The sequence below is a fragment of the Sardina pilchardus genome, chromosome 13 (assembly GCF_963854185.1).
Source record: "Sardina pilchardus chromosome 13, fSarPil1.1, whole genome shotgun sequence".
Taxonomy (NCBI): Eukaryota; Metazoa; Chordata; class Actinopteri; order Clupeiformes; family Clupeidae; genus Sardina; species Sardina pilchardus.
In genome coordinates, this window is record NC_085006.1 from 1,593,643 (window position 1) to 1,616,219 (window position 22,577).

The window sequence follows — 22,577 nt, forward strand, 5'->3', positions numbered from 1 at the left end:
ACCGGTGTGCTTTCGATCATGTAAAAATTCAAATGACCGCAGCCCGGCAGTTCTAGGTATATCTAGGTCAAACCCACACGGCGCTTCTAGTAATACACGTCAGCGGTCAAATGACCGGCGCTTGGCGCTTCTAGTGTTAACAGTGCTGGCAAGTGACCACAGGTCACTAAACAAGTTAAAGTTTACTATCATTAAAATGGCTTATGCACAAACGTTTATTTTCCCTGCTCAATAACGCGCAAACAAAGCACAAACGACTCCAACCATTTTCAAGTAATTTTGGTGTTAATGGGGTGCTGGGTGACGTCACTCGCCAGGAAATAACATTTAACCCTCTTAGCGCAACGGGCGGATATAGTTGACAAGATGCGGTACTGAATAAAACGGCCGATTTAGTCAAATAGGGTGTCAAACTTCGTTCAAACTCCCTGCCACTAGTTGGCAGACATGTCATACTACGTCCTCGACTCAGAATTACATCATGCTTCTATACAAAATATTCGAGCAAGGGCGCTTTAAAGGGATAGTTCGGATTTTAAGACACGAAGTTGTATGGGTTCCCCGTCAGCAACGTAGTGCATCAGCACTGACTTACCCCCGACAGCGTCCTGTGAGCCGAGATCCAGCCGGTTTTAGATCGTTTTTGATGCTGAAGAAAGTAGTCCGGCAAGTTTCTGGGGTCACGAAAGTAAAGTGTTTTTCTTCTCAAAACCATATGCGTTCAACAGAGTGATATATTTGCACCACAAAAACGTTGTCCAGGAAAAATTCAAACCTCGTTATCACTTACTTATTTTTCGCGATTCCTATCACTGCGCGCTACTGACAGCTGGACAACGTTTTTGTGGTGCAAATATATCACTCTGTTGAACGCATATGGTTTTGAGAAGAAAAACACTTTACTTTCGTGACCCCAGAAACTTGCTGAAGAAAATAGTCCGGCATCAAAAACGATCAAAAACCGGCTGGATCTCGGCTCACAGGACGCTGTCGGGGGTAAGTCAGTGCTGATGCACTACGTTGCTGACAGGGAACCCATACAACTTCGTGTCTTAAAATCCGAACTATCCCTTTAAATAAGTGCGAAATATCAGCAGAGCTAGTTTGCGTGTGAGCCATTGTACTGGAGCGGTATTGTGAACGTAAACGACTATTAGCTTTAGATAATCGTCTAAACACATCAAAAAACTTGAATGAACTACCAGGAATGAAGTATTGGGTCTTCTGTTCGCTGACAGTGATTCTGAAGGGGAATATCATGAATATCAATACCATGCTTCATGCGTCTCTGCCTAGCAGTAATGCAGCTGGATAACGTGAGAGTTTAGTCACACTAAACATGGATCCTTTGCCCCATGTCAGTGTTAGGAACAGTGTTTCACAAGGTCAAGCTGTTCATCAAGTTAGCAGACCTTCATAAGACGTGTTAGTTGTGTAGAGAATGAAAGTAGCATCGGGGCACTGCCTTTTTGTCGCGCTAGCCATTTTGCTCCCTCGTGTGCCTCTCCATAATTGCGAGGACTGTAACGTGATGGAGCCTAGCATTAGATAATCGTCTAAACGCATCAAAAAAGTTTACCAGGAATGAAGTATTGGGTCTTCTGTTTGCTGACTGTGATTCTGAAGGGGAATATATGAATATCAATACCATGCTTCATGCGTCTCTGCCTAGCAGTAATGCAGCTGGACAATGTGAGAGTTTAGTCACACCAAGCACAAACGTGGATCCTTTGCCCAATGTCAGTGTTAGGAACAGTGTATCAAGGGGTCGGGGTGTTCATCTGGAATTTAGCAGACCCTCATAAGACGTGTTAGTTGTGTAGAGAATGAAAATAGCGTCGGGACAGTGCCTTTTTATCGTGCTAGCAATTTTGCTCCTTCGTCTTCTGTGTGCCTCTCCATAATTGCGAGGACGGTAACGTGATGGAGCCTTTGCCTAACACTAATAGGTATGTTATGGAGGTCGAAGTGTCCATGGGAGAGCTGTGGGGCAACGTAGAAGCAGCATGGGGAGTCGCAACGAGAATGAGAATGGACAGAGCCATGCTGATTCACTCCACTCGGGAGACGCGCGTGGCAGACCAATAGGCTGCTGTCAGACAAAATAGGCTACAGGTGCAGGCAGTGTGGGGTGGGTTTTTGTATCATGCTCTGCAATGAGAGGTACCACACCATGAAACACTACAATAATTGTCACCTGGATGAATAGGGATTCATTATCTCTACAGCAAAATGAATGCTTTTACGATTTGCATTCCCGTCATCATCATTCCCATCATCTTGCCATTTATTAGTAATTATTTACACTTGATTTACTATTTCCCTGTCCATTTAGTATGGTACAATGTTTGTTATTTTAGTGTATACATGTCCTTGTGATGAGTATGTCAGCTAACCAAAAACACAAAAGTGGCAGATCTAAAGGCCACAGTCAGACAAAATACAGGTGTAGGCAGTGTGGGGTGGGCCTTTGTGTTGTGCCCTGCAATGAGAGGTACCACACCATGAAATACTACAAGAAGTGTCACCTGGATGAATAGGGATTCATTATCTCAACAGCAAAAGGCCTGCTACATAAATTCTCAGCACCGTCATCATATCCATCATCTTGCTATTATAGCCTAATGATTTACACTGTTGATTTGCTATTTCCCTGACCATTTAGTATGGTACAATGTGTGTTTTTTGTGTGTGTGCATGTCCTTGTGATGTGTATGTCTGTCAGGAAGAAAAAAAAAAAAAAAACTAAACAAATCAAGACAATTCAAAAATCCGGATGGCCGCCACTATAACGTCATTATGACGTCATAATATGCAAATTAGTTACAGAAAGTCTCTATCTCTTATCACTTTTAAGTTAAAGCCTTTTGAAATTGAGACGTCAAAATCGAAAGTTTTTGGAAAAAACCTCTGGCGCCTAAAGGGTTAATAACGTAAGAAACAATTGTGCTCAGATGTGTATTTTGTCTGCACAAACGAAGCACAAACTATTTTACAGTTATTTAGATGTTGATCGGGTGCTGATTAATCCCAGTTCACGAAACAAGTTTAAAAAATAATAGAATAGAATATACTTTTTTGATCCCGTGAGGGAAATTCGTTTCTCTGCATTTAACCCAATTCAACCGAATTAGTGAACACACACAGCACACACACAGTGAGGTGAATCACACACTAACCCAGAGCAGTGAGCTGCCTACCCAACCAGCGGCGCTCGGGGAGCAGTGAGGGGTTAGGTGCCTTGCTCAAGGGCACTTCAGCCGTGGTGGACTGGTCGGGGATCGAACCGGCAACCCTCCGGTTACAAGCCCGAAGCCCTAACCAGTACACCACGGCTGCCCCAAAGTTCGATATCCTTAAAATGGTTTGTGCACAAATGTTTATTTTGCCGGCACGATCGTGCAGAAATTATAGACAAACCAATCAAAACACTTTTATTCATATTTTCAACATATGGGGTGCCAACTTCACACAGGTCTTGATAATGCACCCTCGAAACAGCGCGTTGGGAATGCGAATAACTGAATAATACTGTTGGTAATCAGAATACTACAAATAATTAGTAGAATGATTTACCTAATACTTTTGGTTAGTTTTGGGATCTTCAACAAGCTTTTAAGGACATTGTCATGGTGGGTATGTGTATGGTTGTTATGCTATTATTCCTTTTTCGACAAAAGCGTCTGATGGCTATGACTATACTACACATATGCAACTTTGAGTTGTTCTTGGTAATGTGAGCAGACAAGGTTGCATGTTGTTGAGCTTCTGCTCTTGATGACCATGGTACTGTTTTAGTTTATTTTTTGTAGTTTGATTGATCTCAAATAATTTGATGTACAACGACTGTATGTGGATATTTGGATGGTAGTGGTGCCTTCAGGTGATGCCCTCTGGGCTTATCTCTGTGTCTCTGTGTGTCTCTCTCCACAGCTCGCCACAGGCTGGCGTTTCAAAAAGAGACCCGGCATAGACTACCTCTTCCAACAACTGGCTCCACTCTACGAGATTGTTATATTCACAGCAGAGACTGGCATGGTGAGCCTACCTTTTCCCAATTTTGAAAATTAATAAAAAATCCATGTGATTGATGCTTGTTTTGAGACTTGGTTGGAAGACACATTTCCCTGCTTTTTTGACTCAACCTTGAATATGTAAAGGTAGAGACACAGCAAAGCTTTGCTGCCCAAATATGAAAGCATTTAAGTAGTGCTGTCAATCGATTAAAAAAAATAATTGCGATTAATCGCATGAATGTCATAGTTAACTCGCGATTAATCGCACACTAATCACACATTTTTAGGTTCAAAATGTCCCTTGATTTATCATTTTAACACTCATATCAAAGTAAAGTGGATAGGCTTGCTTTGTGCAAATGTTTTTTTATTATTATTTTATTTTTCTTTTTTATTGCAAACCACAGTATAGTGTTACAGCCATTCATGTCTGTAGCAGCACCACTGAGCAAGAAACAAACATCTCTCCTCCTAGAATACTGCAATAACATTTAAAAAAGCTCGTAATTGTTGCAGCCTAATTCAAGCCTAATTCAAACATAGTTCTTCTCTCACACACACACACACACACACACACACACACCGAATCTGCACGAATGCACACTCACACAAACACCGAATGTGCATGAACGCGCACGCGCACACACACACACACACAGGCACAAGACAGATAACGTTAGCCTAAAGTTACAGCAGGAAGGGGAGAGAAGCGCCAGAGGGATGTCGCACACAGACAAACACATACACTCACAATGGCCGGGTTTCCCAAAATCGTTAAGAAGCTCTTAAGTCCTAAGAACTTCTTAGGAGCGTTCTTAGAACATTCTTACAACGCTCCTAAGAAGTTCTTAGCACTTAAGAGCTTCTTAACAATTTTGGGAAACCCGGCCATTAACGTTACCCTGAGATAGTGAAAAAAGCTCTGAATTGTTGTAGCCTAATTCAAGCCTAATTCAAACACGCGCACGCACGCACGCACACAGGCACAAGACAGATAACGCAGCAATAGGAAGGGGAGAGAAGAGCCAGGGAGATGTCGCACACAGACACACTCACACACACACACACACACACACACACCGAATCTGCACGAATGCACACTCACACAAACACCGAATGTGCATGAACGCGCATGCGCACGCGCACACACACACACACACACAGGCACAAGACAGATAACGTTAGCCTAAAGTTACAGCAGGAAGGGGAGAGAAGCGCCAGAGGGATGTCGCACACAGACAAACACATACACTCACATTAACGTTACCCTGGGATAGTGAAAAAAGCTCTGAATTGTTGTAGCCTAATTCAAGCCTAATTCAAACACGCGCACGCACGCACGCACGCAGGCACAAGACAGATAACGCAGCAATAGGAAGGGGAGAGAAGAGCCAGGGAGATGTCGCACACAGACACACTCACTCACATTAACGTTACCTCGAGATAGTTCTCATTACTGAGTCCAGTAGGCTAATCTCCCGTTAGCGCAACTGCGTCTGCCCCAACGCCTGCTCTACCTCAGTCTTCTAAGTTTCGTGCAAATTCTCAATGCAGCTAAGAATAACTCGTGCTACGATGGTAACTAAGTTCACATCGACAGTACAGATAACTTTGCTCTTATCAACTGACCCTGGCAATGTTTTAAAACTAAACGTTCCATTTATTAGTTTGTTAGCAGCCCATTTGAACTCTTCAGCTGGACATCTAAACAATGGCAATGGGGCGGCGCTTACTGTTTTGCTTCTGGTTTACAGCCGGGCCCTGTAGTTTTTCTAACGTGGCCACAGCAGTTTATGGAAAAACTTCTCACAGGTCAGGAAGAGCGTTAATCTTGCAATAAAAAAAAATAACGCCCTTAAAATTGTTTTGCGTTAACGCGTTAATAACGCAATATTTTTGACAGCACTACATTTAAGACTTCATAGGCTACTCTTAATATTTTTTTGTAATAATTGTTATGTTGATGGGAAATTGGTTTACTACATTGGCCGACAACACTACGTTTGCAGGATTATCACGTTTAACTTTGGTAATTAATCACATTGTTGGGAAGTTGGTTGGCTTTACAAAGGATACATCGGTAAATGTACCTCCTAGTGTGACTAACCAATTGGTGCTAGCATAGTGGTTTAGGAGATGGGCTAGCATGCAAAAGCCTGTGTGTACGATTTTGAGTGTTTCTCAGTATGAGGTTTGGAAGTAGTGATTATTGATTATAATAATTAGGTAACACCCGTCACCTGACTGTATGCTGTTTGTTCCTAACATGGTCCTATGTCAGACTGTCAGGTTCCATATGTTCAATCTCTCTTGCCAGACAGCATATCCCCTCATTGACAGCATAGACCCCCAGGGCTTTGTCATGTACCGCCTTTTCAGAGATGCCACACGCTACATGGAGGGACATCATGTCAAGGTAAGTCTTCCTTCTTTCAAGACTGCTTTCATTTGTTATTTTATCATTGAAAAACGTTACTGGTGTGAACCATAGAATAAAATCCATATGCAGTATGAAACTATACCTCCCGTTAGCAGTTTTGTGTTACTTTACTTGAAGTTTCACACTTGGTAGTCTTTCTTTCTCTCGCCTTTTAGTCCAATTTAGGGATCGCCTGGAATATTCCAAATAAAACTTTTAACTTCTCTAAAATTTCCCTTGGGATGAATAAAGTATCTCACTATCTATCTCACGTTATAGTGTGAGGCTAAATCCACTACGAGATCTAGATAATCTAGATAATCCAATGGACACCCCTGGCTTGATCACAATGCTGCTGATTGTATCTCCTGTGTCCTTAGACTCAGCCTTTCACCAGGGTCAAGATGTAGTCCGGCAGCCACATGGTGGCGGCCATACGGATTTTAGAATTTTCATGATTTTTTTGCTGACAGACATACACATCAGAAGGACATGAAAACACAAAAAGAACAAACATTGTACCATACTGAATGGTTATGGAAATAGTAAATCAACAGTGTAAATCATAGGCTACTAATAGCAAGATGATGGGAATGATGATGATGCGACTTTATGTAGCAGGCCTTTTGCTGTTGAGATAATGAATCCCTATTCATCCAGGTGACACTTCTTGTAGTGTTTCATGGTGTGGTACCTCTCATTGCAGGGCCAGGGCTGTCCGCTTAGCTTTTTCACTAGGAGCGATAGGTGCTCCTAAATGAAAAAATTTAGAAGCACAGAAAACAATTTAGGAGCACTATGAAATTTCATTCTTCTTCTTCTTCTTCTTTAGTATTTGGCGGCTGGCATACCAATTTGGTGCATTACCGCCATGAAATTTCATTGAAAACCTTATTGCCTTAAGCAGGATACAGATCATTCACAGCAGTGGCAATCCTAGTCTCTGCTCAAACCCTCCATACACACAGAAATTGGCTTGTCTGGTTTCTATTTCATATTTTTAATTCAGAATTTGTATACATTTTGTTAACAATTCATAGCATTATAGGATCTGCAGAATTACTTATAGCTTAAAATTCAAAGTAATTTGAATACTTCATATTGATTACACTTGTCTTTAATGATATTACAGGGGTGGTTTGTAGGTCTAATTGAGTGCCTGTCACTTTAAGAAGTACTAACAACGGCAAAGACAAATATTTCCGGTGTAATAGAAAAGATGAGTGTCCAGCAATGTTAACTTCTATGATTTAGGTAGCCTACCGTGGCATGGCATTGTGAGTTGTCCTTTCACTTTTTCCTTGGTCATGTTTAATTGGCTGGGTGCTTAACTTACTCTGCCATGACTTGTCTTGGAGTTTGGTAGCCTATATCTGTTATATTCAATGAGTGACAACTCAAAACAAAACGTTACGGTAGCCTATTCTCCTGATAACATTAGTGGAATGATTTAATGTGAACGTAGCCATAAAAAGACGCAGAGTGGCTATGCTGTACAGCGCACATTTGCGATGAAAATGTTCCGCCATGTAGCCTACACCGAATTGTGGTTAAATAGGCTACATCATTTAGACAACAGAATCAGTAGGCTATACCATTTGTGTTTCATGGAAGTCTACCAGGCCTATGTCAAATGCAGGCTCGGGTAAAGCTGGGAGGAATTAACGCACGGTTTCTACACCGTGGATATATTTTCCTTTTTTTTGTCCTTTGCCAATCACACCCCTGCAAAATCAACGATCAAAGGCTCTAAAACCACTGAACCGTTTCACGTCATTCAAATACTCCTACACAGGTCTTGTAACGGAGATTTGTTCTATGTATTTTTCAAATGTGTGAACTTTATACTTTTTGAGATATTTACGATAAAAGAAATTAAAATTCCCATAGAGTTTACATTGAGACCCTTTGGCGGCAAAGATTAATTGTTACGTCAGTGCGCAGCTGTCAGTAATCAAGGATCTCTTATCCAAAGCCATGCCACCGCCGCTGCGCTGAACCAGGCTACGTGAATGTTACGTTACGTCTACTCATTAAGCAGTAACCGCTGCAGCTGCTGTAAACCAGGACGTTATCATCTTGTCTCCTGTTAGGCTACTCCTTACTTGATTTGTTTATATCGTTACAGTAGCCTAACCGGTTTGCTCTCGGTAACGTTATCAACAGCTAAAGACAATCTAACCTAACGTCAACGTAAACACTGTATAGCTAACGACAACCAAACTTGCTCCAGGCTAACTAAGCTGCAAGGCGAACAGGGCTTACACAAGGGCTTTTAGCCATCTCGACAGAGCAGCGTTTTAAGTGAAGTCCAACCTGATAGAGAGGCCTACTGCATCATTTAGGTTCAAGCCTTCTCACAGTCGCTTATTGTACATTCCTATTAGGACAATCACACTCACACACCTGGAAACGGTTTCGAAGAACATACTAGCTCATCCTGTAATATGTGTAGCCTACATAAAATATCCTACTGTAAGCTAACGTTACATTTGCTAGATATCCTACCTGTTGCTGCATCATCGTTGATTGGCGTTGTTTGAGATTGTATTCCGTATTCCAATGGTGTTTATAGCCTACTTTTAACCTGCATTAGTAAAGGCTATGTAAGCTATCCTACCAGTCGTTTCACTGTAGGCTACTAAAGTCAGCTCTTGCAACTCGTTTGAAGTTGGGAACTTCATTTCAGTCTTTTAAATTCTAATAAATGAAGAGTCATTTTCCAAAATAGCCTATATCCACAATTTTGATGCATTTTCATAAATCCCTTTTTAAATGTGACTTTCCAAGTTGGAATTGTAATTGGGTAATTGTTATTTATCTATTCTTCAGTTTAGCCTAGTTGTCTTTTTAACTATAGGCCTAATATGTTTTACACAGCTAGCAACCTTTTTGCATTTACATGCAATGGTAATTCCTTCCATGGAATTACATTTTCTAGTTAGATATAGGTATCGTTTTGAAGGTTGATTATGCCCCTTCCTGAAAACGTAATAATTATGATTTTGAAAATTTGGACAATGTGACTGATTTCGCCGTGGAAGGTCACAATTATAAACTACGGATTGTGATATGTGAAGACCAAGTCGAATGTGGAATTACTGTAGGCTACTCAAAAATGTTTATTTAGAGGAAAGTGCAGCTGCACAGTTGTCGGAGCTCCTGTAAAAGCAGCACAATTTCCACGGTTCAAATGAAGCACGCAGCCGGAACCGGCGTGCACTTCCACACTCGCTAGGCTGTTCCATTGCATGTGATCTTGACGGCTGGGGAGGGTACTGGGAAGGTGTGTAGCCTTGTCTCTCTAGCACCCGACTCGAAAGAAAGCATTCTATCAAGGATGCGCTCTTGACTTTGAGGAACAAAGACTTTTCACTCCCAAATCAAATCAAGAAATATCAAACTTCTTGACGTATTATCAATTTCAAAACAATTGTGACACCAAAATTCTTATCATGTCTTTTTCATTGGCTATGGCTCCTGACTGATGCAAGATAGATATAGATAGATAGATAGCCTACAGAACTTCTATGATTCTGTAATTAGGCTAACTATTATTGTATTGAGTGTGAGTTGTATCAGTCACCACTACAAATAACACTGGGAAACCCATTCTGTTCTATTTTATTCACCTGGTTGAACAACTACCATGTTTATATAGCCTATGTAGTCTATGGTCTAGGCTATGGGGTTCCCTGATAGAGAGCATGAGCATGCTGACCTGGAGGTGTGTGAGGAGAAAAACTATTCTGAAATATTTGAAAATTTGGAAAAAGTATGGAAAATTATTATTAAGAATGAATAATTTGGTCCCCCCCAATGTTGACATCATGGCTACGGCCTTGGTTTACTTGACATCTGTAACATTGAAGCCACTGTGTATTGCAGTATTAAAGTGTTCCTTCATCTACCATACATGTACGTCTTGGTGTGCCATGCCCTTGCATTTGGTTTATAAACTGTTAAGTGATGTAGGTTGTTTAAGAATTCTGGAGTCAGAATTAGTCCGAATATGTGCCCATTCCTCCAACTTCTGTGACATTTGAAATAGGGTCTTGTTATCATTGACCAAAATCATTGAAGAAAACAGAACAGACCAGAAACATAAACAAGCCCTGTGTTAACACTAGAAGCGCCAAGCGCCGGTCATTTGACCGCTGACGCGTATTCCTAGAAGCGCCGTGTGGGTTTGACCTAGATATACCTAGAACTGCCGGGCTGCGGTCATTTGCGCAGCGATTACAAAAAAAAAAAAAATTCCAGGACCCTACGTTCACGACTTTTCCTAAATACGCGTGTTTTGTCACCCAGAATTTTTACATGATCGAAAGCACACCGGTACAAGCTAGTTTAGAGCTATTTTGCGCTCATTATGTGACAACACTATGTTGTCTCGCGTTCGGCCATGTTTGTCCAGGCTGCTATTCTCTTTTCTCACAGCAGATGTCGGAAGGGTTTCCTGACAGTCGGGCATGAGAATAATATTTTACCATAAAACATATAGTTTATATATGTGCAATATGTATTATATGTGATTTATTTTAATAACTATTTTTCATTTACATGGCATAGTCTATGGAGGCGATTTACAGTGGTAAAATGCGAGTTTGTTTTGAAAACGTTGCGACGTTCTATTAGGCAGGCCTACATGTGTAAAACATATTTTCAGCTGAAATTCGTCCGTCGTAGCCTATTTATGTACGTAGGGCGCGTATGCCTACGTACATTCATAGTTGTATATCTTATCTTCTATTTGTATGGAGTGAGATAGCTGTCAATATATTCGTGTCATAGATTTGATGCACGTTCGTATTTGTCTGTAGTCGTGCATAAAATAAATATTTGTGAGTTCTCAAATGAGTCCAGTCGTGCATAAAATATATTGTGTGTATTTTATCCATCAGAATACGGATGGGAAAAAAATACGAATTCAAAAATTACAAGTACGAAATCAAACTTTACAGGTAGGCTTTCATTTCTGAGTAGCCTACGACTTCGCACAAGTGACTGAACTGTCAAAATACGTCATCGCCACACAACCACTCTCATTGTCGTTGGTGGATGTAAAGAGCAACACCAGCACGGCCCTCTTTTATATTCCAGATTTTGCTGAGAGCATGACTGAGACATTACTTGTTTGCTGGACTGATTGAGTTACGTTACAGTGTTGTGAGAACGTCAAGTGGCGCAGCGTTAACTTCCCTGACTGCGACGCTGGAGACCCGTGTTCACATCCTGGCAGGGACGTAATATTATAGTTCATTGACTGAATTCATTGACCGTTTTTGAACGTCGACGAGCAATTAGTTTTTGTTAATGTTTTTTAATAACAAGCTCTCTGAAATGTGTTTACCATTAACGAAAAATAATCTCGCCAGCCAATAATTTTCTAAGCCAAATTGAGCCGCCATCTGACAAACTTTGGCTAAGCCAGTTAGACTTTTTGCATCTAAAAATAATTATATCAGAGACACACGCGAAAAATAAACGCGAGCCTATAAACGATTCCCACTGGATACACTATCAGTATTGTGCTCGTTCCTACGATAGGCTACACAGGACTCAGTTGCATGTTCTGTAGACATGAAGTGGCAACTAAAGCCATCATCAGCCATGAAAACTTCAGCCAGCCGGTATTCTCAAAGCAAATGGCTTCGGGGTCTATAGGCTACATAACACACTGTCCATTGCAAACATAGCCTATTTGAAACCGATCATTCCCCCTCCCCCATACACGTCTAACCAGTTCACTGATGGGGGTGGGGGTCGTTTTGCTACGTGTGGACATGGTCTAGGCTACAGACATCACTGTGGCATCGACAAATGCCTCCCCACCCCCACTGCATGGCTGTAGGCTGGCTGTTTGTTGTCTACATGCAACTCGTGGAAGAATGCGCAATCATGTTTCATCGCGCGTTTTAGAATGTTCGAATTCGCCAGCGTGCGTGTAGGCCTAGTTGTGTGAATAGAAAAGAATAGAATATACTTTATTGATGCCTTGCTCAAAAGTACTTCTGCCATAGCCTACCCAGGTCGGGGATCGAACCAGCAACTCTTTGATGTAAGGGCTGAAGATCTAACCAGTGGGCTACGGCTTTGTCCCTTCGTAACATTAATGTGTGTCTCAATACATAATCACGAATTCACATAACACTAGGCCTATAGCTGTTTTTCAGCAGACATCGAAACATAGCCTACACATTCGCAAAACGGAGAATATCTTTTTCACTCATCATTTTTAATTAGCCTAGGCTACTTCTCGCGCCTATGCCTGCTCAGCATTTCTGCTCTCTCTATCTCCCTCCCTCCGAGGTAGCTACCCCCTAGATGCTTCTCCCTAAATGAATGAACATTGTCTTAGAAAGTAGCCGCGGTAGCCTGTAAAATGCGGCATGAAATCCTGGCTACTGTGTAATTGAAACCAGACTAGGTTAGGCTCTTTGTTCGGTCCGGTCATTTTCGGTGGCGCGAACATAGCTACCTATTAAATGAATAGAAGTGTATTTGGGGAGTGAATTAGAACTAGCCACCCATTCATTTTAGAGCTTAGATTATCTGCCCAAACCCGAACTGCGGGTTACGGATCTCGAGATCCAACAACACCGGTGTTGGGTCGACATTTTTCATCCTTCCCCTCCCGTCGGGTCAGGCTCCTAATCACAGAACGCGTATGCCTCCGTTTTAAAATAGCCAAGATTTCTAAGTAGGCTAGCATACAAAATGTAAAAACGAAATATAAAAAATGAAATACTATGAAAAAGTTGAAAGTCAAGTTTGCTCAAGGTTTGTTCAAGAACTCCTCCAGAGTTTTTTCCTCAAACGACACAAATCAACACAAATAAATAAACAGATAACTCAAACGTGCTGTAGGCCTATGTCATAATGAAACAACCACAGACAACACAGTCTGACAAATGTATTCAAACGATTTGATTCGTGCACGAAGCGCCATCTAGCTGTCATTATGTGTAAGTAACAGCCTCCCAGTCTAAGGACTCAGCGGTCTTTTGACCGCCTCGCCGCGCTTTAAGTAGTTCACAACAGCACGGCGCTTCTAGTAGGTCGTCAAAGCGGTCAAATGACCGGGGCGCGGCGCTTCTAGGTATAAGTGGGTCAGAGGGGCGCGGCGCTTCTAGTGTTAACGATGGTTATAAAAATGCATATCAGCACTGTTTACATGCATATGTTAGTTGATCAGTATGATCAGTATCAGTATGTAAGTGTGTATTTTATGTGAATATGTTTTTGGGGCATAATTAACCAGCTCTATTGCCACATTAAAAATGTTTGCTGTCATATTAGACTTAGTCTGGATTTAAAACTGTTTCGGAATATCTTTAATCCTTTGTCTGCTGTAAAAAATGCTTACATGCATGAGTTGTAATCGGGAGATAAGGGGGATAACAGCATTTGAGGTGTCCCAGTACACTGAATTAACAGACAAGGCGGAGGAGTTAATGGCCTCCACCTAGTCCATTCATTCTGTGTGTCGGGTATCTCACTGTTATCCCTTACATGAATTACAGTATTACTTTTATGAAAAGGATTTGTCTTTTGCAGGATGTATCTTGTCTGAACAGGGACACCTCTAAAGTTATCGTGGTAGACTGCAAAAGGGAGGCCTTCAGCCTGCAGCCTTTCAACGGTATGGCGCTTCGCAAGTGGGATGGAAACTCTGAAGACCGCACTCTCTATGACTTGGCTGCGTTTCTGAAAAGTATGTTTGTTTGTAGAATGTATCTACTAGACTATGCTTTCTGTTGAGATAGCTGTATGATATGTTACATTTGTGGTATGAATGATGTTGCTCCCTGATTATTGAAAATGTTTTTGAAATTGAAGACTTTACAAAATCACTTATTTATTATAAATGGAAGAAATTCCTAATACAAATTGCATATATTCCAACTCTGAAGACAGCTACTGTGTTCATTGCAAAATCTCTGTGGACCATCTCTCAGTGGTCCTCTGACCTCTTTCTATTTCAACATAGAGGACTATGAAACACCTTTACGTTGTTCCTTGAGATGAGAGAAATACGGATTTCAATGAAACCCATGAATAGGACTTCCTGCTTTCAATGATGTAAAATGATGATTTTTACATCATTGAAAGCAGGAAGTCCAACATTGAAATCCGTATTTCTCCCATCTCAAGGCAAACTGAGGGAATGATGCATGACCATTCAAAAACATGACTGTTTTTTTAAAAGATACAAAGCTTAATGCTAATCGGTGAAGTGTCCCTTGAAGGACTAAGTATTAAAGCATTCTTTTTTTTAATCGTGTGATATAGGATGACTGTTTAGCAGATATAGGTAACTGTTTGCTCAAAGTTTACTTGCTGTGCCTGATGTCTGCATTTAATGGATTTTACCACTATTAAGCAAATCACAATAAGCATTTTGTGAAAATGTGAATGTGAAATTGTGAAAATAGTTAGTCAATTATTCAGTCCATTCATACAGTGCACAAAACCTAACAATGGGATTCTGTCTATGATAGCCATAGCAATCAGTGGGGTTGAGGATGTACGCACAGTGCTGGAGAATTATGCCCATGAGGATGACCCTATTGAAGCCTTCAAACGAAGACAAGCACAGCTGGCACAGGTAAACTATTCCTATAAAATATATTGAATCAGATCAAGGACATGTAATGGATTCCCAGGCGGTATCTACATTAATATGTTCACTGAAATGTGTACATGTTTGCTGTCTAGTTGAATGAATAAATGAAACCTTTATTGCCCCGAGGGGAATTTGTCTTGCACTCAATGGAGCCACAATGAACATTTCAGCACAGACAACAATAAATAACAATAAATAAATACTAAAAAAGACACAACAAACATCTAACAACATTAAGGACGTAGAGAATACAGAACATTAACATCATCAACAACAACAGGATCAACACAGGAATGACAGTGATATGCAGTCCAATGCATCAGTCCAGTATCTAAAATGCATAAAATTAAATACATAATGGTGCACATTTAAAATGTCTATGTGCCTGAGCTTGATCTGTTCAGTAACTGTATGCTCCTTGGCACAAATGATGTAATGGTACGTTTGGTTTTAGTCAGAGGCATTCTGAATCTACGTCCAGAGGGCAAGGGGGAAAACTCTGAAAAAAAACAGTGACAACAGTGTGAACAGGTATCCCATTGCACATTGTGCACAGCACAAGATTTGCATTCGTAGAATAGATATGCTCACAGTTTTTCACTAGACTGATTTACTGATTACAGGAGCTGTACCTTTCCAGTACCTGGAAAAAATAATCTGATATGTATCAACATTCTGTGCCAAAATTCCAGTTCAACAGCTGAAGAACATTGTTGGTCGATCTTTAGTTTTACTTTGCACAGAAAAAAGTATATTGCAGCATTAGTCTTGTGCTTACTGTTTGAGTTGGGTACTAAGCTACACTTCCTCAGTGGAGCTTAACTTACATGATAATTGCTGTATGAAAGTGGCAGGTGGCAACAGTGCAAAAACATGGCCTGGTTAAACCACCTGGTTATTAAATGGACGTTATGTGGTCTTGTGTCAAACTTCTACCCATTAAGAAATACAGTGCCCTCCAAAAGTATTGGAACACATGCTAAAGTTGACAATATAAAATCATCAGTAACTCTTTACATTATCGAAAACAGTAATATTTCCTCCCGCCCCCAGTGTCCCTATCCGCTATTGCAACCTTGCAGTTTGTTCAGGAGGCGATCGCTCCTTGTTTACATTTGGAAGGCTGAGACGCGTAAGGAACAAGAAGAACCACACTTGCAATTTATATATTTATATATAGCCTATATATGTATAAATATACACGCTAAAGCTGTCGGGGAAGCTCTGCAGCTCTTACCAAAAGTATTGGGTCACCTGCATTGACCCCCATATGAACTTCAGTCAAATCCTATTCTTAATCCAAGGGGTTTAAAGCACGAGAGACACCAACCCGACAGTTGGACGTCTGGAGGAGTTGGATGGGGTTGGGAAGAAATCGGTTCGGTGTGTAACAGTTCATCAGAGGTGGTCGGGAGACTTTTTCCCGTCGGGACCTCGTTGGGAGAGTTTGAGCTTGCTCAGTCGGGGCTAGCGTCGGCGTCGGGGTGTTGGCGGTTGGGGTACTCTGATTGGTTGTGCGGGAGGTGTTGTTGGTTGCTGCACCTCGAAATGGCTACCCCTTGGCTTGCCTTGCTTGCTAGAGTAACACAGGCTGGTTTGGTTTGTTTTGTTTACTACTAGGCTAGTTGTCCGTGTTGGTTGCAAAACGAAATTGCTTGCTTTGTTTGCTAGTGTAGCACAGGCTGGTTTGGTTTGTTTTGTTTACTACTAGGCTAGTTGTCCGTGTTGGTTGCAAAACGAAATGGCTTGCTTTGTTTGCTAGTCTAGCACTTGCTAGTTTTGCTACTACTAGCCTACTAGTGCTACAACAAGATACTTTCTTGGCAAGCGGACATTGGACACGTGTGAAATGTGTGTGCTTTGTTTATGTGCTGCGCACGAGACTAGCCACCCTAGCGCCCCTGGTGCTATCGGTGCCATCCCAGCGAGTATATGCGCAGGCGCACAAAGTTTAAGCGGTGGCGGGGTCGGTTGACGTCGCAGTGGTGTGTTTCGCAGTTTGTCGTTGGCTGAGACGCCAACGTCGGGAATCGGGAGTTGGGAGTTGGCTCGAGTCTGGGCGGTGTATCTGGGCCTTAACACTAGAAGCACCGTGCTGTTCTGACCCACTTATACCTAGAAGCGCCGCGCCCCGGTCATCTGACCGCTTTATGTCCTACTAGAAGCGCCGTGCTGGTGTGGACTACTTAAAGCGAGGCTGAGTCCTTAGACTGAGACGCTGTTACTTACACATAATGATCGCTAGATGGGCTTTGTGCACGAATCAAATCGCTTGGTCATAAATTCAGTTTGCACTAAGCTATGCATCATTCGTGTCAGACCGTGTTGATAGTCTGTGTCTGTGGTTTCAACTTTTTCATAGTATTTAATTTTTTATATTCCGTTTTGTACATTTTGTATGCTACTTAGAAATGTTATTTAGAGGCTATTTTAAAACGGAGGCATGCGTTCTGTGATTAGGAGCCTGACCCGACGGAACCGAGGTGGTGTTGGATCTCGAGATCCGTAACACCGGCCTGCAGTTCGGGTTTGGGCAGATAATCTAAGCTCTAAAATGAATGGGTGGCTAGTTCTAATTCACTCCCCAAATTCACCTCTATTCATTTAATAGGTAGCCTATGTTCGCGCAGCCGAAAATGATCGGACCTGAACAAAGACGAAACCTAGTCTGGTTTCAATTACATAGTAGCCAGGATTTTATGCCGAATTTTACAGGCTACCGCGGCTACTTTCTAAAATAATTTTCATTCATTTAGGGAAAAGCATCTAGGGTCTAGGCTACCTCGGAGGGAGGGAGATAGAGAGAGCAATTATAGGCTGTGCTGAGCAGGCATAGGCGCGAGAAGATATGAAAAATTATGAGTGAAAGATGTTCTCCGTTTTGCGAATGTTGTAGGCTATGTTTGCGATGTCTGCTGAAAAGAGCTATATTTTTTCTACATTTTGAGCTAACGTCTATGTTAAATCGTGGATTAGCATTCACTTACAAATGTTCATGCCCAGATGGGACAGAACTGTGGCCTACTGGTTAGGGCCAGAATGCTGCCGGTTCGATCCCCGACCTGTTCATAGGTGAAGTTCTTTTGAGCAAGGCATCAAAAAAGTATATATTCTATTCTATTCTTTTCTATTTACACAACTACACACACGCAGGCGAATTCGAACATTCTGAAACGCGCATATGCGATGAAACATGATTGCGCATTCTTCCACGAGTTGCCGAAACAGCCAGCCTGCTCTGCCTCACAAATCAAACAACTAATAGGCCTAGCCTACTAAAAGATGCAGGGGGCAGAGAGAGGGGGTGGGGGGTGGGGGGCAAGTTTCTCCTCAATGCTCCAGTGATGTCTGTAGCCTAAAGCGGCTAGTATGGTCCCGCGTCTGCGTCACGCACACGCGGCACTGGTGAGCGCGTGACGAGAATTGCGTAATTTTTACGGCATGCGTCGCGTTTTTGAGTCGACCAAAATTTAAGACCGCGCATGTGTGAAACGGAACTGCTGTAAAGACGCCGCTCCAGTAGGTGGAGCTCGCACAGAAACAACGCAGCAAACAGAGACAGAAGAACACTTACAGGTGTTTTTTCCTACATGGTAGCGTTTTTATATGGAGACAAAACATTAGCCTTTGAGTATTTTAATACTCAGTTGTAAATAAACACCTCCTATGTAATCCAAGTTGTGTAAATGGACTGAAGTTCGCTCTAAATGTATACTTTTATCGATTATGCTAACCGTTAGCATCTCTATGGGATTTCTCATAGACATTAGCCATAAGCTAACGCATTCGTTTCTATTTGAATGCTAGCCTATGTGTGGTGTGCTGTGGGTATTCTGGTGGATGATAAATGGAGAGATGCGACGAACCAACTCATCAAACTTTTCAACAGACATGCAAAAGTACTCGTGGTGCTTCTCCTCATCTAACAGCCGCATTTTTTGTATAAGTGTGGAACACTCCTTCCCTGGCTCTTACTTCGTTCAGTGGTCGCACATCGCAGAGTATCACAGTTAATTCGTAGTGCGCAGGCGCTAACCTTGATCAGCTGGCGTGCATTCAGGACAACAGACATTGGAGTATGCCTCGTATACGCGTCTAAAATGACGCTCATCAAACGTCCAGTGCCGCGTGCGCGTGACGCAGACGCAGGACCATGCAAGAGCCTTAAGTGAACTGGTTAGACGAGTGTATGGGGGAGGGGGAATGATCGCACAAGACAACTGCTAATGGCTCTTCTATTGAATGCCTCCATGTGCGAAGTTTTCAAATAGGCTATGTTTACAATGTGATGCGCGGTTCAGCCCATTACCCGCGGATATCCGCGTGTTTCCCCACGGGTCGTGCGGATTTGGGTAGACCTAGTAGTTTTTTCTAAATATTGCGGGTGGATCGGGTCAAAAAAGTAAAAATGCACATTTCTCACTTGGGAACTTATGACATATTAGGTGCAACGAATTAGGCTAACATTTTGCATTAGACTTTCTAAATTGCATGCAACATGCTATGACCTTAAAGGCTAACATTAGGCTAACATGACCACTTTCACACATGCAGAGCTCTCTTGCACTCTAAAGCGCTCTCACATGCACAACTGTCTGAATCTGGCGCGTCCCTTTCTTCGAAGGTATATAAATAAACAGCATCCAATTGCACCATGTGTGACTGACTGAAAAAAGTCAATCGCGCTATTTTAGCCTAATGATCTGGGATATGGAAGGTTGTGCACAATGCGAGAACACCTTGCTTCTGTCATACACGAATAAACAGCTGTGCTCATGCAAAATTTGTTTATGCTTGGCAGTGTTTCACGCAAAAGTAGCCTCTGAAGTTGCAAGGGGAAATGGAAAATTAATGGAAAATCGTTATGTCCATGAAGATGAGATTTAACACTGGCTATGTCTAGGCTGCAGATTCCAATTATGAATGGTGTGGAAGAGTGCAGATTGTCGAAATGACAGATCATTTTAACCACTGCTGTCTTCACGTGGGAGAATTAGTTAGGCCAGCGGTTCCCAAACTTTTTTCCCCCTCGTACCCCCTGCCTACATTCTGACTTTACTCGCGCACCCCCACCATCCGACACATACAATGCAAACGTAACGCATTGTATTGCCACCGCCCCCGCCCCCCCCGCAACGAAATGTTCAAAGCGTTGACAATATTTGTAACCGGTTCCCGGTTAGGTTCGTGCATTGGTCAGCTAAAAAGTAGCCTGCATAGGCTAACAACATCCACATACAATATCTTATAAAAGGCCTACAACAACGTCTGTCAGGGATGTATTCCAAAACTTTTAGCCTATGGACAACCCACCATCCGACACATTCAAAATTAACGCATTCTATTGATGCATCGCTATTCCAGGCATCATGCTTAATTTCACGTTTCCATATCATTATGACCTGATTCGAAATTGGTTGATTTTTTTGAACACTTGTCCGCCATTGCCCTTTTCATCTACATAGCCTACCCCCTAGAAGCAGCTCGCATACCACCGGGGGTGCGCGCACCACAGTTTGGGAATCCCTGAGTTAGGCCACGAAAGACGTTAGGTGCATTTTTTCTTTTTCTCGGGTCGGGTCGGATTTGGGTCAAGATTCGAACATATTTTTGCGGGTCGGGCGGGGCGGGTTGGATCTCCTGAAGAATCAGGTTTGGGCAGGTTTTTTAAAAAGCCCACCTGCGCAACACTTGTAAACAGTATTGTGATTAATCTGTTTATTTCAGATAGTTTGTTATTAAAAACCATTAACAAAAAATAGTTGTTCCTCGACGTTGAAAAACGGTCACTGAATTCAGTCAATGTAAGCTGCAAAATAACACACACGCTGAGAATTGAACCCGGGTCGTCTGAGTGTTACACGAGAGAGCAAGCGTTGCGCCACTTCACACTACACTTCTAAATGCGTAGGAAATAAGTCTCTGTCGAGACGTAACTCAGTCCAGCAAATATGTAAGAAAATGCTTATACATTAGTCTGAGCTGTAAAAGATAGCCTACAACTATAGAAGATATACAACTTAGAAGATATACAACTATGAATGTACGTAGGCATACTAAGTAAGCCCAAATAAATGCATAAGAAAAGTTTGAAGAAGATTTGGTCGAAACTAATTTAAATTCGACGAGTTTCATCTGGAAATAATTCATAACAATAGCTAGCCAATGTCCTTTGTTAGTTGTACGCAGATGAATTATTTGGCCGAAACTAATTTAAATAGGCTACAACGAATTTCAGCTGAAAATATTTTGCCTAATAGAACAACGTCGCAACGTTTTCAAAACAAACTTGCATTTTACCACTGTAAATTGCCTCCATAGACTATGCCATATAAATGAAAAATACTTATTAAAATAAATCACATATATAATGCATATTGCACATATATAAACGATATGTTTATGGTAAAATATTATTCTCATGCCTAACTGACAGGAAACTTATACGAGTGAGTTCTTGCGACATCTGCTGTGAGAAAAGAGAAGAGCAGTCTGAAAAAAAAACATGGCCGAACGTGAGACTGCAGTGTTGTCACATAAGAAGAGCAAAATAGCTCTAAACTAGCTTGTACCGGTGTGCTTTTGATCATGTAAAAATACTGGGTGATAAAACATGCATATTTAGGATAAGTCGTGAACGTAGGGTCCTGGAATTTAATCGAGTGAAAGGATTTTTTTTTTTTTATCACTGCGGTCAAAAGATACTGTTTTCAACTTCCATTCATTCTGTTTACATGTGCGTTCTCGTTAACTATCTAGAATATGCTTCAACTTAAATTTATTTCAAAATGTTGACAATTCTGCCCTCAGCATGGATATACTACATCATATAACCAATATAAAATAGAAAACTTTACTTTTATATGCGTTATGATAAGTTAAGTACTGTCAACCGTCACGTTAAAATAGATACAACGCAGCTTCGCCGGAAATAGATAACCGTTTCTGGTGTTATGGCGACCCCCATTGTTGGCTACGGAATATCGTGGATTATTAGGGATGAATAAATGTTCTTGTGGTACTACCACCTTACAAGCCCCATACTGAGCCATGCATATTTAGGTCATAATTCTATGCAACATCTTATTTAATAACTATGAATAACTGTGCATTCACACCGCCGCCGACTTGAGCTTCCAAAGATTCCGGAAGTCATTCATTTTCAATGGAAGCCGGCTTCTCTCAGCTGCCAGCAGCGGTAAATCCAACGGCGTTGCAGCATTTTGGGTGTCTTGAGCGACTTGAGAAAGTTGAAAGTGGCTCAACTTAATGGTAATGAGCTATTACGCGGTTCAGCGATCAAACAACCAGCAAACGAACATAGAATGCTACCACGTCAGAGCGGCCAAACAACAATTTCTAAGCGATTTTATGACTATGAAAAAGTTGCATAGGGTCTCTTTAAGGCACTAAGATCAATTTCCAAAAGAAGATTTTATATTGTCATCTTTAGCATGTGTTCCAATACTTTTAGAGGGCACTGTATATAATCATTTGATGATCCAGACTCTTT

General features: G+C 41.6%; 1 protein-coding gene across 1 annotated transcript in view; it reads left to right on the top strand.

Moving 5' to 3' along the window:
• The window catches only part of timm50 (translocase of inner mitochondrial membrane 50 homolog (S. cerevisiae)), a 73,649-nt gene that overhangs the window by 49,837 nt on the left and 1,235 nt on the right, over positions 1-22,577 (top strand). The window contains exons 7-10 of the mRNA XM_062552369.1: positions 3,934-4,038; positions 6,334-6,432; positions 13,996-14,152; positions 14,940-15,046. Of these exons, the coding sequence (XP_062408353.1) occupies positions 3,934-4,038; positions 6,334-6,432; positions 13,996-14,152; positions 14,940-15,046 (468 nt within the window). The remainder of the gene's footprint in view (positions 1-3,933; positions 4,039-6,333; positions 6,433-13,995; positions 14,153-14,939; positions 15,047-22,577) is intronic.